Source organism: Lepidochelys olivacea (assembly GCF_965140295.1).
Source record: "Lepidochelys olivacea isolate rLepOli2 genome assembly, chromosome: 16".
In the NCBI taxonomy this organism is placed as follows: Eukaryota; Metazoa; Chordata; order Testudines; family Cheloniidae; genus Lepidochelys; species Lepidochelys olivacea.
Window position 1 is genome coordinate 17,690,868 of NC_140426.1, and position 15,905 is coordinate 17,706,772.

The 15,905-nt window shown below is 41.7% G+C and overlaps 1 protein-coding gene across 1 annotated transcript in view; it reads right to left on the reverse strand.

Moving 5' to 3' along the window:
* Positions 1-15,905, reverse strand: part of RAPGEF1 (Rap guanine nucleotide exchange factor 1) — a 120,608-nt gene that overhangs the window by 67,724 nt on the left and 36,979 nt on the right. The window contains exons 2-3 of the mRNA XM_084649744.1: positions 5,562-5,701; positions 9-187 (exon numbers count right to left, since the gene is read on the reverse strand). Coding sequence (XP_084505870.1) covers positions 9-187; positions 5,562-5,701 — 319 coding nt within the window. The remainder of the gene's footprint in view (positions 1-8; positions 188-5,561; positions 5,702-15,905) is intronic.

Here is a 15,905-nt window from a genome sequence, read left to right on the forward strand (position 1 = left end):
AAACTCACCTTTGCTGAATCCGTGGGTCTACTTGGACCAGGGGTAAGACGGCCTCCAGCACTTTACTTGCTGAACCTGGCAGCATCTCCAGTACTTTCTTGTCAATTGCCATTTTGTCCACAATGGTTTTAAAATAGCGCAATGCACTTACAACCTCCTTTTCCTTCTCCTCAAGCCAAGTTAAATTCTAAAGGAAAAAGGTTGGGGACAGAAGGGAAGAAGAGATTACAGAATGTCTTTTTGTGTGTGCGCACGTTCTTTTAAAGAAAGTTATTTTAATTCACCTGGTATACAGTAAAACTAACAATGCACAAGATGTACCTTCTGTGTTAGAGGCACACATGGGCTTTCCTTCTCCACAAACTTTTCCAAGTTTAATCCCAACTCTCCTAGGAAAATAATCAGTATCTCATTTATTCGTAGCAAAGACTTTGACTTTTTATTTTAATGGGCAAGTTCTGAGAAAGATTTTGGGTACAAACTGAAATTTAGCTCAGTCATTTTTAAGCACAACTCCCACCTTACTGATGAATTATCACACTGCTTTGGAGTCAGCATAGACAAAGAGAGCCTGTACTTTCCAGGTGAGACATGCACACGTGCTAAGAGCAGATGGGAAGAATGATTCAAGAAAGGGGATGGCAACAGCTGGTTTCAGTACAGTAGGAATTTTTCCAATCTGATCACAACTCTATCTACTTAATTAAGTAAGGGAACGTAAACACAGTGTGTGCTCTATTTTTAAATCATAAATCAAAAATTATTTTCAAGTGGCCAATGGTTAGGTAACAACTATGCTCTTTGAACCCTGCTGATCTTCCCTTTTGTGGGGGTTTAATAATAGAAAAAGATGCAATGCAGTGACATCATGAAAATGAAACAGAGCTGTAAACACATTCAGGATAAATTTTTCAAACCTAAGTGATTTAGGAGCCTACAACCCATTCGGTTTCATTGGAAGTTGGGGGGCAGAATGATTTAGTTGCTTTTGAAAATGGGGCTTAGGTGCTTTTGAAAAATGTTACTTTGAGTCATTTTAGTGCAAGTGGTCATCCAACGAAAAAAGCGAGAAAATTAACGCCACAATTAGGCAAACCCCCAAAACAAATATGATAAAAACCAAACTCCTATATTTTCACTTCCATCATGGATATTTACAATGATAAATGTGTGTCCAGTCCTATCCCAAGTAATCCTACTAACTTTAATAGGGCTACTCATGTGAGTAAGGGCTCTAGTCTCAACCCTTCCATTCATAAATAAAAAGCCCTATTCACTCAGCAAAGCTGCTGGAATGAAGGAAATCATTCATTTTCCCATGGGGACGAACTGTCACACCACAAATGTGAGATTTTGGCATCAATGAATGAATTGGGCAGGAATGAAGGGGTCAACTGGAAAAAGCTTAGAGAATGCCTCCAACATTCTGGCACTCAGCAATTTTGGAAAAGGAAATTCAGAAGTGGCATATGCCAGTTTAATGGAGTTCTGGTAAAGGATATTTTTTAAAGTTTGCTAGAGCATGCCTAAGGGTCTGTTAATGCTGGCAGTAAATTCCTGAGGGGGAGATCTAAATTAACTACTAAACATTGCTAGTAAAGGAGCAGAGAGCTTAACAGCGTCAGGTTTCATCCATTATCCCTTCAGCAAATTCAGCTTCAAGAATTAATGACCTATGGGTATTGTGTCCTCCCCATGTCCCTTCAGCTGTTAAACTGCAGCTTTCCTGAAAAACGGGACCAGCAGACCAAACTTCTTCGGATGAGACATTCGTAAGCAGCACTGGCTAGTAACATGAACTTGGTCCCTTAGCTTTATTTCAGCTGCTGTTCCAACTGACCTGACCTTGCAGAAGGCAAGCTTAAATTTCCACGTATGTATTAGCATCACTAGGCAAGTTTATTATTATTTAATACCTCTTATATAGCACTTTTAATCAGTTGATCTTAAAGGGCTTTGCAAAGGAGGTCAGTACCATTATCCCCATTTTACAGATGGGGAACCTGAGGCACAGAGGAAAAATGACTTGCCCAATGTCTACCAGCAGGCCAATGGCAAAACTTGGAATAGAATTTATGTACTCTTAAGCCCAGTCCAGTCCTCTCTCTCTTTAGCCACTCTGCCTCCTTCTTCATCCTCTTGCACCGCCAGTTGCATAGGGTGTCCACCAGTTTCCAGAGCTACCAAGCACATCCCTCCCAGTTGGCAGATGGGGAAGTGTCCACATTTGGGCAGCGCGGAATAATGAATAAGGAACCGTGGACCGACGGTTGTGCATGGGGCTGATAAACCCATCATGTAAAACAAACTTACTACAGAAACAAACACCAGGTGTCATATTGGTATGCAGCAGGCTCGAACAAGAGATCAACTTCATGTGAAGAATATGAAGCCAAATCCATCAACATGACACTCAGAAGCCTGAACAGACCAGCATAAGCCCAAAACAAATGGTGGAAACTCTGTCTCCCCTGGGGTTAATTATAAATCTAGAGACAAGGAATAATGGGCAATGATGTGTAAAGGGAGAGCTGGTGGGATGGATATTGATTAATGCTCCTAAAATGTCTAAATGCTCTAAGGCATTATGAGCTGTAACTTAGGCTTCACTCATCTTGGCTGTAGGGATATTTGGTGGATAAGCCCCATCCTTATTGCTGCAGGGGACCTGAACTAAGCTCTTATTTCAAATTCCACTTGTGGTGGACCTGCCCCATAAATGAATTTATACTGGCAAGAGAACAGATCTACTACGGCTGGAGTTACTAAAACAGCAGTTCCACTTGCTCCAGCAATTTCCATTTGGGGCATTAAATTGGATGGATTTACTACTCAGCCAAACCAATAAGTCCCTTCACCCCCGCACTTGACTGACACATGCAGATATATCTCTGCATGATTTTGGAAGGTTTCCCTTAAATAATCATTACAAATGCATTATGTATGAGATACAGCTGCCCTAGAAAGGGTTAGGCACTCAGATACTTTGGTGATGAGCGCAGTGTAAGAACCTATATAGAGCTGAATAGGCTAAAGTGACAGCATACATTTGACTCTTAGATCTGGAATAAACCATCCTTTTAATACTTGGATAGGTTTTTGCTATATTCTTTAATTTACACTTAATCCTTTGGTACTGTTGCTTCTACTCTAGCTAGATTACCTACTGTGTGTAGGAGACTTAGCCCCAGGATTTAAAGAGACAGTATATGCCCACGAACAGATATGAAATCTACTCAGTCTGTCTTTTGACATCATGTGTCTTGTCAGCTTCTCCTTATATTCTATCTAGACTCTGTAATAATGACCCAGTGGCACCCTTTCCTCCCCCCACAAAGCTAATCAGTTGGCTACCATCAAACTAATCAATTAGCTGGAGACAGTCATTAAAATGGATTAGGACTGAGCCTGAGATCAACATTTCACAAGTTTTACAGTTTAAATGCAGACCAACAATAGCCAATTTACCCAGCATGAACAGCAACTCAGCTGTCTTTCCTATTGAGCAATTACTGCAAGTGAGTTTTATTTTCCCCATAATTCCAGCGCCTAGATTTGTAACAAATATTTTTAGATGTTCAGCAGATTCCTGGTCAGTCATTCCCCAATATTGTTCTCTAAGCTCTTTGGTGGACATAATGCAGAAGAAATTTGCCTTTCATTCATATGCAAATATATATTTTTTTCTATTTCCAATATATTTTAATCTGTTTGTGGTCAGATATCAATTAAAAGGAAAGGCTATGACACTGTTTTACCATGCCTGTCAATGAATCAATCAATACAAATAAAATAGCGCAAATTCTCCCCAGTAAATAACCCATTGGATTGTACACAGAGCTCAAAAATGCTCTACATAATAACCCTTTGAACTAGTCACTATACATTAACTTTCCTATAATCTCTTTGGAATAAATAATATAATCTCTAAGGAGGATTCCTCGAGGAAAAAATGTAACAAATTTTTGGAAAAAAAATTTCCCCCCATTTATAAAATGGTTTCTGCTCTAATGGACACCTAAAGTAAAGTAAAAAGTTACATCATAGAATTCAATGTCAGAGCTCCAATATGAGTAGAACCTGGTAGCATCACCACAGTGAGGGGCCCAGATGAGTCTCCATAAGAAACCTTCATTTTGCCATGGCCATTACATTCATTCAAAGCTGAAACTTGGCAGATGGTTGCTTTTTTAAAGAAAACTATTAGGACTGGTTTGGATATTTCTGTGGTGTCACAAAGATTTCTTTGGTATCTATACAATCTGGGATCTGCGTGAAAATTTGCACTTTCTGGGCTGCAGGGCACCACATAAGTACTAATAATTTTTCATCTTAGCAAGGCAGCTCTCAAGGAGGATTGTAAACAAGTTGCCTCCATCTCTCTCTCTCAAGTAAGAGGTTGTACCCTTTTCTCAACAAGAGGGCTGTTACAGGCCCATTCTTTCCTTCTCTCACTCTGAGGATGAGTTAGAACCCTGAAGACCCTCATAATTTCCCCTGCTTTACAACTCCTCCCCTCAATAGTGGACGTAACTCCCTTTTAAGACAGTCAACCTCTCTCCTGAGCAATCTGGTGTGAATGCTCTTGCACATCTTCCCAAGATGCAGACACCCTGCCTCCACTGCAAAATCCAGCCCAGAGAATGAAAACCCAAGTCTTCTACATGGTGATAAAGAGTACTAGGATACAATTACCTTATCTCATTTTTAGACACCACTCAACCCCATTGTATAAATCCTGCTGTGCCTCACTAGGAATAAACCAACCAAGTTTGTAAAGGTGGTATGCTACACTGAATTGGTCTCTCAACAGCAACTGTGGGGCTTAGAAGTTACCACAAGTAATCCTAGTTTTTCTTAATAACCTGGGACTGAATTCTACACCTGAAACCTGGAAATCTCAGCAATACTAGAGCTAAATTCTTCTTCTGCTCAACCAGGTCAGAATAGAAGTGGAGGCAATACTTTGGTAGCCAGCTGGCTATTACCTCCTGAAAGAAAGGCAGCCTCAGTTCTTATAAGGCTTGAAATAGCTAGCTTAGGTTTGAGGAAGGGTGGGCTGAAAGTCAGCAGCTGTTTGAATACATCTGTTTGACTCACTCTGTTGAGGTCACCAGAGATTGAGGACATCTTTGGACAGGCTTCAAGGATCTGCTTGCATTTTAATGGAACACACCCTGAAGTCAGGCAGTGATTTGGGAGTTGTAAGTGTAACTATAGGGTGTGCATGTGTGGGGAGGGAATGTCAGGCCATAAGCTGCATTCCACAACGAGTCATTTCAACGCTCATGGAAGAAACATTCATCAAGATCTCAAAAGGAAAGTTACTTGTGTCTTTAGTCAACTTCACTACATACAAAGGACCATCTATATGGTTCCTCTGGAAAGGAACTCTGAAGAGTACCTCAGGAAACTGTAAAATTCTTTGAAGGAAACACAGCCCCATGCACTAAGAGCAACAATGCCAGAGCAGCAGATTTCAGTATAGTTACAGTACAGACTATTCAACAGGCAGGGAACTGGCATGACTGTTACCAAGACAGTACCATTCAGCTGCTTACTTTGTTCACTGGCTTCTCTGGCGTTTTCACTGTCAGGTCAGCCTGTTTTCCTTTCTTTGATGGCGTTCGCTTTATTTTTGGTGAATGAAACTTGTCCATCAACTTCATGGTGAAAGAGGAGAGATGGGAGCGCTGAGAATCTGGAAAGAAGCACACGCAGATGCATTATTAGGCTGGAGTAGATTTTTTGGGAACAGGCAGGTTGTGCTACAAAATTCTCTAGAAGAACAGACTGTGAAATACAAAGTAGCACAGATAAATTTATAGAGTGATGTGAATTCTAACTACATTTCCAAGTGTAATAACCACCACCATTCTCTGTTTCGCCCCAGACACAGCTATTCTAAAATGCAGCGGAAAAGACAATGGGGTTGCTTTTACTCTACTGCATCAGAAACAGAGTAATAATGATGGCCTACTTCTTATACAGCGCTTTTTTATCAATAGATCTTAAAGTGCTTTACAAAGAATGGCAATATCATTACCCCCCATTTTACAGATGGGAAAACTGAGGCACGGGAAGTGACTTGCCCAAGGTCACCCGGCAGACCCGTGGCAATGCTGGGAACAGAACCAAGGTCTCTTGAGTTCAGTCCATTTGTCTATCCCCTGGAAAAAAGGCCTTTGAATGGTTTTGTATGACTAGTTTGCCCAAAAACCTGGATCTTCATATCTCCAAAGGGTTTCAGTTCAAACAGCGGCCTACATGTCAGGGTGGACCATTAGAACACAAGGGATAGATTGCTTCCAGACAAGTGCACCCTAAAGCAGTTTAATTAGAGGACTGAGTAAAGTAGTTTCCTCATGGGAGGACACATTCTTCATTGTGGAAATCAACTTTTTTTCAGGTTTGTGAGTGTCTGAAAAATGGAAGGCTCAAAGATCTATGATGCGGTCACAGAGATTTTCTGATGAGTATTTTTAACTATTTAGCTCAGGGGTGGGCAAATTGTATCTAGGGCCGAGGCAGGGGGTTGGGATGCAGAAGGGAGTGCGGGGTGTGGGAGGGGGTGCAGTGTGCAGGAACGGGCTCAGAGCAAGGGATTTGGGCAGAAGAGGGGTGCGGGGTGTATGAGGGGGCTCAGGGAAAGGGGTTGGGGTGCAGGAGGGGACTCAGGGCAGGGGGTTGGGGTGCAGGCAGCGGCAGGTGGCTCAGGGAAGGGGGTTGGGGTGCATCGGGTGCAGTAGGGGGCTCAGGGCAGGGAGTTGGGGTGCTGGAGGGGTTCGGGCTCCGGCCTGGCGCCACTTACCTAAACCTGCTCTGGGGTGGCAGCAGCGTGCACCGGGGCCAGGGCAGGCTCCCTGCCTGCTTGCTCTGGCCCCATGCCGCACTGCTCTGGGAAGCGGCTGGCACCACGTCCCTGGGGGATGGGCGGGGGCCACAGGGCTCCATGTGCTGCCCTTGTCACACCTTCAGGTACCTCCCCCGAAGTTCTCATTGGCTGCAGTTCCCTGTTCCCGGCAAATGGGAGCTGTGGGGGGCAGTGCCTGGAGGCAAGGACAACAAACGGAGCCCTCTGCCCCTCCCCTCCCGCCCCCAAGAACGTGGTGCTGCCGCTTCTGAGAGCGGCGAGGGGCCTGCAGCATCACAGGGGGCAATCCTGCGGACCAGATCCAAAGCCCTGAGGGGCCGGATTCGGCCCGCGGGCCGTAGTTTGCCCACCCCTGGTTTAGCTGTGCTGCTAAATAGAACAGAATCTGTAAGCTGTCTTCCTGGCACTGAGCAACTTGGATTGTATTTTGAGCAAACAGATTTTAATAGGAAAGATATGAATTGCTCTTTCAGTGAGCCAGACAACTCTGACAGCAAACAGTGAACTTGCCTTCAAGTACATTATCTGCACAAGTAAACACTTTCCCTTGAACCTTCCCTTGCCCTTTTGGCTTATCTGGGAATTGACTGCATTGGTCGTAATGAATAACAGCGACATCTCCCATGTGCGTAGTGCTGCACCTTCTCACGAGCATGGAGACTACAAACAGAGTAGGCTGCTGAGTCAAATCTAGCATTCAGCAGCTAAATACCACATAGCTGCATTAGCACTGCTTCTACATTCAGAAAGCACTAACTGCAACTCCGGGGAAAGCACCTGGGTTTACCGCCTCCCTTTAAAGAGAATTAAGCATTACTAATTACCACCAGGAAAGCAGATTTTAGTTTCTTCTGTTCCCACCTTCACCAGAGCAAAAACTCCAGCTAATGAAGTAATGTGTCACAATTTTACAGGCACCCTGTTAGCTGATGCTCAGTGGTCACTGGTTACCATCTATTCTAGTAGAGTAACTGGATCTCTAGTAGCTGTCTCCTGTCAGTACTAAGTCTGAACACAAATGTGCCACGCCACAAAACATTCTAGGGTCACTATCAGGCCAAAAATACACTCTTTGTAGAAATAAGCTTTTACAAAACCTGAGACCAAGAGAAATATTTCAGTCAAATGTATCTTAAACACCTCAGTAGAAATTGGGTCCCCCCACAACAGACAGACACACACTCTATAGTGTGTGCAACCTAAACATTACAGCCTGCTTGCTGTAAATGAAAATGAAACTGACTCAACAAAGTAGGGGAGAAAAGTGAGAAACCGACCAGTCTATGCTCCTTGTCCAAGTTCATAAAGTTGCAAAATATGAAGCAGCATATTTGGTGAAAAGTAAAATTTAGCATCAGAACACTGCAGGAATTTTTTAAAACGTAAGGCTCTTCTGATTTTTCAAATGTAGGTACTTATTACAGGCATCCAAAACCAGATCAAGCAGTTTAAATAAAAATGGACTAATTATCAAAGTTGCTGAGTCCACTCAGCTCCCATTAATTTCAGTGGGTGATCAGCACCTCTGACAATCAAGTCACTTATTTAGGTGCCTAGTTTTAACTAATTAAATTTGAAAATTTGGGCCTAAGTTTTTAGGATTTTAAAGTGTCCAGTGTGCCTTTGAATGGTCCATAAAAACATCTTTCAACTTTCCATCCTCATTTTCATATACCAATTAACTCAATCAATAAATGCAAGGTAATGCATGTTGGAAAACATAATCCCAACTATACATATAAAATGATGGGGTCTAAATTAGTTCTTACTAAAGAAAAATCTTGGAGTCGTTGTGGAAAGTTCTCTGAAAACATCCACTCAATGTGCAGCGGCAGTCAAAAAAGTGAACAGAATGTTGGGCATCATTAAGAAAGGGATAGATAATAAGACAGAAAATATCATATTGCCTCTATATAAATCCATGGTATGCCCACATCTTGAATACTGCATTCAGATGTGGTCGCCTCATCTCAAAAAAGATATATGAGAATTGGAAAAGGTTCAGAAAAGGGCAAGAAAAACGATTAGGGGTATGGAATGGCTTCAGGATGAGGAGAGATTAATAAAATTTGAATTCTTTAGCTTGGAAAAGAGATGACTAAGGGAGAATATGATTGAGGTCTATAAAGTCATGACTGGTGTGGAGAAAGTAAATAAGGAAGTGTTATTTACTCCTCCTTGTAACACAAGAACTATGGGTCACCAAATTAAATTAACAGGCAGCAGGTTTAAAACAAACAAAAGGAAGCATTTCTTCACACAACGCACAGTCAACTTGTGGAACTCTTTGCCAGAGGATGTTGTGAAGACCAAGACTATAACAGAGCAAAAAAAGGACTAGATAAATTCATGGAGGATAAGTCCATGCATAGCTATTAGCCAGGATGGGCAGGGATGGTATCCCTAGCCTCTGTTGGCCAAAAGCTGGGAATGAGAGACAGGGAATGGGGCACTTGATGATTACCTGTTCTGTTCATTCCCTCTGGGGCACCTGGCATTGGCCACTGTCGGAAGACAGGATACTGGGCTAGATGGACCTTTGGTCTGACCAAGTATGGTCGTAATTATGCAACAGTGGAAGGAAGGAAGGAAGGAATGAAAGGAAAAAACCTACTAGATAAAGTGGTGTGAGCAAAAGAAATCCAGTCAATCGATTAGATAGCAGATTCAACTTTCCAAGAAAGGTTTACAGTCAGTCACTCATAACTTCAGAAAACTAGGAGGTCAGAGTTAAGATCTTTTAGAAACTAAAAATAACTATCCGTTGTTCCCATAGGAGAGGGGTGTTTAAACTAAATGTAAACTTTGAGAAGCTGAATTTGACAGGTCAAATTACATCTCTCTCCCTTCTAGTAACACAGGAACTTTTTGTGGGGGAGTAAGACCACTCAAGCTATAACTATAATATACAGCTTTACAATACAGGCAGAATATTCAGCTATTTATATTCATAACATGGGAGGCACCACCTGTTTTATTCCTTCATCCATACCAAGCACTCAAGTAAAACAGCAAATGAAAAGGAAAACCCAACTTCTCCAGCCCTCAACCAATAAAAGACACCATATGAGAACCTCATAACCCAAGACTGGTTCAATGCAATAAGCAAGTCTACCCCGGGAGTGACACCAATGAAGTCAGAGATCAGTCTGGTCGAATGTAGACAAAGGTCAATGTAACATAAAATTATGCCCTTTAAGGATTTTATAGAGGCCAGAAAAGTTGGAAATCAGGTGTTCAGTGTTTCTGGTGGTTCCATTCACCAGTACATTTCTACACATGAGACAGGGCATAGAACAATCTATTCATTACTCAGCCTAGTTATGTCTAACTGGCTAGATGTGGCTGGGTTCCATACGTGTCATTAACAGAATGGGCTGAATGTTTTCGTGTTATACCTTCTAAGTTAAGGCTCATGGTATCTTAAAGACACCTATAAACATTTAAGACTTGGTGCCTTGGGAAAATATTTTATTAATACAGTTAGTTGCATAAAAACTGCATATTTTTAAAATAATCCATTTGCTTTTGCTGCAGTATTTTATGGTACCACAACTGGTTGCTATGGAAACAATTAGGGTGTTACCAACAGGTCAGAACTTCAGACTAGAAGTTGGCACTGGAATAAGAGGAACTCCTCTTTAAAATAAAGACACATGACAACTGGATGTGGTCCTACGTGGGGAGAGGGGAATATTCTGAAGAGAAGGAAAAATTCTTAAGTGTACGATTGATTGGCAAAACTGTTCTCAATTAGGTGTTTTTCAAAGCGTATCCTGTGCCACCAGCTGCTGTTTAATTTCTGTTTTTTTAAATCCACCGAGGAACACATAATGATCCCTGGCTGTTGCAGGCAAACCCAGACATACATCAATCGACCTGAAATATCGCTCAGAGCAGCTGGCATCCTGACTTAGCAACAATTTACGTCATTGTTTTACATCCACGGGGGTCTCCCTACTCAAACACTCCCAGGCCCCACAGAGTGCTCAAAGTCACTGTGGGCAGCAATTCCCAGCAATGTCAAGAATGCTTTTGTTCTCTACTTTCGCAAAGACACTAGTGGTATCTAATTTGCACAGCATGTCAGGGTTTTACACACACATTCACATGTGACAGGAGAAGGCATGGATCAAAGTCCTTTAAATAGCCAGGCAAACACTGCAATTAGAATACTTAATCTAGCGGTTTCAGAGTAGCAGCCGTGTTAGTCTGTATTCGCAAAAAGAAAAGGAGTACTTGTGGCACCTTAGAGACTAACAAATTTATTTGAGCATAAGATTTCGTGAAAAAAATGGTAGTGGCAATAGAATGCATCTCTGGCTCATCCACCATTGAGAGGCAAGGATCCTATTTATGTGGACTATGTGGACTCTCTCCTCTCTCCCCAGGCCCTATGCTACCAGCACTCCCAGCTATCTTCAAGACACCACTGACTTCCTGAGGAAACGACAATCCAGAGGGTGATCTTCCAGAAAACACCCTCCTGGCCACTATGGATGTAGAAGCCCTCTACACCAACATTCCACACAAAGATGGACTAGAAGTTACCAGGATCAGTATCCCCGATAATGTCACGACAAACCTGGTGGCTGACCTTTGTGACTTAGTCCTCACCCGCAACTATTTCACATTTGGGGACAATATATAACTTCAAGTTAGCGGCACTGCTATGGGTACCCGCATGGGCCCACAGTATGCTAACATTTTTATGGCTGACTTAGAACAACGCTTCCTTAGCTCTCACCCCTAACACGCCTACTTGCGCTACTCTGATGACATCTTCATCATCTGGACCCATGGAAAAGAAGCCCTTGAGGAATTCCACCACGATTTCAACAATTTCCATCCCACCATCAACCTCAGCCTAGACCAATCCACACAAGCGGTCCATATTCTGGACACTACTGTGCTAATAAGCGATGGTCTCACAAACACCACCCTATACCGGAAACCTACTGAGCGCTATACTTACCTACATGCCTCCAGCTTCCATCCAGGACACACCACACGATCCATTGTCTACAGCCAAGCTCTAAGATACAACCGCATTTGCTCCAGTCCCTCAGACAGAGACAAACACCTACAAGATCTCTATCAAGCATTCTTAAACCTACAATACCCACCTGCTGAAGTGAAAAAACACATTGACAGAGCCAGAAGAGTACCCAGAAGTCACCTACTACAGGACAGGCCCAACAAAGAAAATAACAGAACGCCATTAGCTGTCACCTTCAGCCCCCAACTAAAACCTCTCCAGCGCATCATCAAAGATCTACAACCTATCCTGAAAAATGATCCCTCACTCTCACAGATCTTGGGAGACAGACCAGTCCTTGCTTACAGACAGCCCCCCAACCTGAAGCAAATACTCTCCAGCAACCACACACCACACAACAAAAACACTAACCCAGGAACCTATCCTTGCAACAAAGCAAGAATAGAGACTGGGAGTGGCTGGGTCATTATACATATTGAATCTATTTCCTTAAGTTAAGTATCCTCACACCTTCTTGTCAACTGTCTAAATGGGCCATCTTGATTATCACTACAAAAGTTTTTTTTTTCCTGCTGATAACAGCTCATCTTAACTAATTAGCCTCTCACAGTTTGTATGGTAACTTCCAACTTATCTGTGTGTGTGTATATATATATATATCTTACTATATGTTCCATTCTATGCATCCAATGAAGTGGGCTGTAGCCCACGAAAGCTTATGCTCTAATAAATTTGTTAGTCTCGAAGGTGCCACAAGTACTCCTGTTCTTTTTATTTAAATGAGGTAAATCAGCAGTTTTGTTAGCTTAAGTCAGACGATATTCAGTATCTACAGGCCCTTAAAATGTCCTACTTTGAAGATCGTAAATAATGCAACTTTTATTTCCTACCTGGTCTTTTTGTCCACAATGAGCATTTTTCCTAACTCACCTGGTCACAAGATTTTGCTACATTTATGTTTAAGTGAATGGCTCACACACCAACCCCCAATACTCTCTTACATTCAACAAATTTTACTTACCACTTACAATATCACTTTTTACATTCAAAGCACTTTACAAACATATCTAATTTATCTTCAAATACCTACTTTATCCCCATTTCATAGATGGGAAACTTGGGCATGAGATGGTGAAGTGACTTGCCCAATCAAATCACAGAGGGGAGTCAGTGTTGGAGCTGCAATTAGAATGCAGACCTTCTTGATTTCCAATTCTATGCTAAAACACTTTGATTATACCTCTCGCCAAACTCTCGTAAATCCAACTGAGGTTAATCATACTGAATGGCAAAAAATGTTTTCCGTCTCAGAAGTGGTCACTTTCCAAACAAACATATCAGTCAAGTATTATTTGTACAATCTACATTTTCTCAGTGAGTTGCGTATGTATGGAGTGTCAAAAGAGAAATTATGCGTAAGTAGCAACAAGTAGGAATGCACTGGCTCAGAGGGATGCAAGTTAACAAGGCTTTTACAAATACAGGCAAAAACATCAAAGAAAAGAAGCACAGCTGTGTGGGACTTACTAGATCTGCTATCGTGGAACTGATCTGCTTTGAAAAAATCCTTTGGCTTTTACTCACTTCAGTACTAAAATGTCTAACATGTCCTATGGCTCTCCAGCAAACAGCTGAAAGAGAAGAGCAGCTATTCCGTGGTTTGATAACATACATGGGAGAACAGGAAATGATCATGGCAGTGAGCGGATGAAACACTGTCCTCCTGCACTTTGTTCGCCTAGCTACAACATTAAACTACTTAATAGATAAGTACGTGAGCTCTGGGGCCACTTCTTTGAACTATTTTACTGAAGTGCCGCAGGATTTGCTCGATGCTTCATCCATTTAAAATGACTCTAGGATATTACACTCACCCCTATTAAGCACCTGCAGGCAGCACTTAATGAGAATATCAGCACTGAACTTTTGAACCTCTCTTCCCCTTTTGGTGCATCGGAGTGAGTATTCTGTACTTCTTGACATGGCACGTTCAAATGGCTTTAAAGCTAATGGGAAAAAGTCAGGGTAAGAAAGCTTGATGGAACTATTACAACTGGAAGGGAAAAAATACAATCAAATCAGAGGAACTGCTGGCTTTCCATCCTCTCCCTGGATAGTCCACTGCTGCTCAGGTCTTAAACCAAAGAAAAAATAAACCCTCAAAATTATTTTGCTGTGGATTCATGTGTCTCGACTTCTGATTGACAGTTTTAAAACGTCAATCCTTTCATTGCTAATTCCATCTTCCTATTAAAGAGAAAACTTGCTCTGTTGTGTTTGAACGTGCTCCAGCTGTTGAGTCATGGACTTGCCGCAGCTTTAAAGCCCGTCTCCCCCACGGTGGCACGTGTCTGGGTTCTGACCACACACAAAATCTTAGAAAGCTCATGTGATATGAGAGTGCTCTAAGTGTCTTTGGAGCCAGGTGCAAATGGAACATCTCACAAATCCCCACCCTTTCAATTTTCATCTGATGCCTTAACACAGGGTCCCTAGGTAGGAAGGCTGGTCTGTCTAGGTGACGCTCTTGTTGTGTGGGCGGAATAAAGGCAGCACCGTCAGCTTGAACAAACTTGCGATGCTTGCCAGTCTGCTGACAGAATGTTACATCTGATGAGGAAAGAACTGCTGATTTTAAACTACAGAGGATTAAGAGGTGCAGGGAAAGACAGAGATAAATCAGTCTATGTGCTGAATGTAGCTGTGTCAAAACTAGACTCTGCTTAAAGGGAGATTACTAGTCAAAGCCCTAGTTCTGTAACATCACTAGAATGGAAAGATGATGGCATTCCAGTTGGGCTCAAATGAATGGTAGAAATTAGGACTGTCAAGTGATTAAAAAAATTAATTGCGTTGTTAAACAAGAATAGAATACCATTTATTTAAATATTTTTGGACATTTTCAAATATATTGATTTTAATTAAAACACAGAATACAACATGTACAGTGCTCAATTTATTTTTGATTACAAATACTTGCACTGTAAAAAACACATTTTTTCAATTCACCTCATACAAGTACTGTAGTGCAATCTCTTTATCATGAAAGTTGATCTTACAAATGTAGAATTACAGTATGTACAAAAAAACCCTGCATTTAAAAACAAAACAATGTAAAACTTTAGAGCCTACAAGTTCAATCAGTCCTACTTCTTGTTCAGCCAATCACTCAGACAAACAAGTTTTTTTACATTTGCAGAAGATAATGCTGCCCGCTTCTTGTTTACAATGTCACCTGAAAGTGAGAACAGGTGTTTGCATGGCACTGTTGTAGCTAAAAGAAAAGGAGTACTTGTGGCATCTTAGAGACTAACCAATTTATTTGAGCATAAGCTTTCGGGTGCTACAGCTCACTTCATCGGATGCTGAAGCACCCGAAAGCTTATGCTCAAATAAATTGGTTAGTCTCTAAGATGCCACAAGTACTCCTTTTCTTTTAGCTACAACAGTGCCATGCAAACACCTGTTCTCACTTTCAGGTGACATTGTAAACAAGAAGCGGGCAGCATTATCTTCTGCAAATGTAAAAAAACTTGTTTGTCTGAGTGATTGGCTCACGAAAAGCTTATGCTCAAATAAATTGGTTAGTCTCTAAGGTGCCACAAGTCCTCCTTTTCTTTTTGTGAATACAGACTAACACGGCTGTTACTCTGAAACTGTTCATTTTCATCATCATGAGTCAGATGCCACCAGCAGAAGGTTGATTTTCTTTTTTGGTGGTTTGGGTTCTGTAGTTTCCGCATCAGAGTGTTGCTCTTTTAAGACTTCTGAAAGCATGCTCCACACCTCGTCCCTCTCAGATTTTGGACGGCACTTCAGATTCTTAAATCTTGGGTCGAGTGCTGTAGCTATCTTTAGAATTTTCACATTGGTATCTTCTTTACATTTTGTCAAATTTGCTTGGAAAGTGTTCTTAAAACGAACAACATGTGCTGGGTATCATACAAGACTGCTATAACATGAAATATATGGCAGTATGCAGGTAAAACAGTAGGAGACATACAATTCTCCCCCAAGGAGTTCAGTCACAAA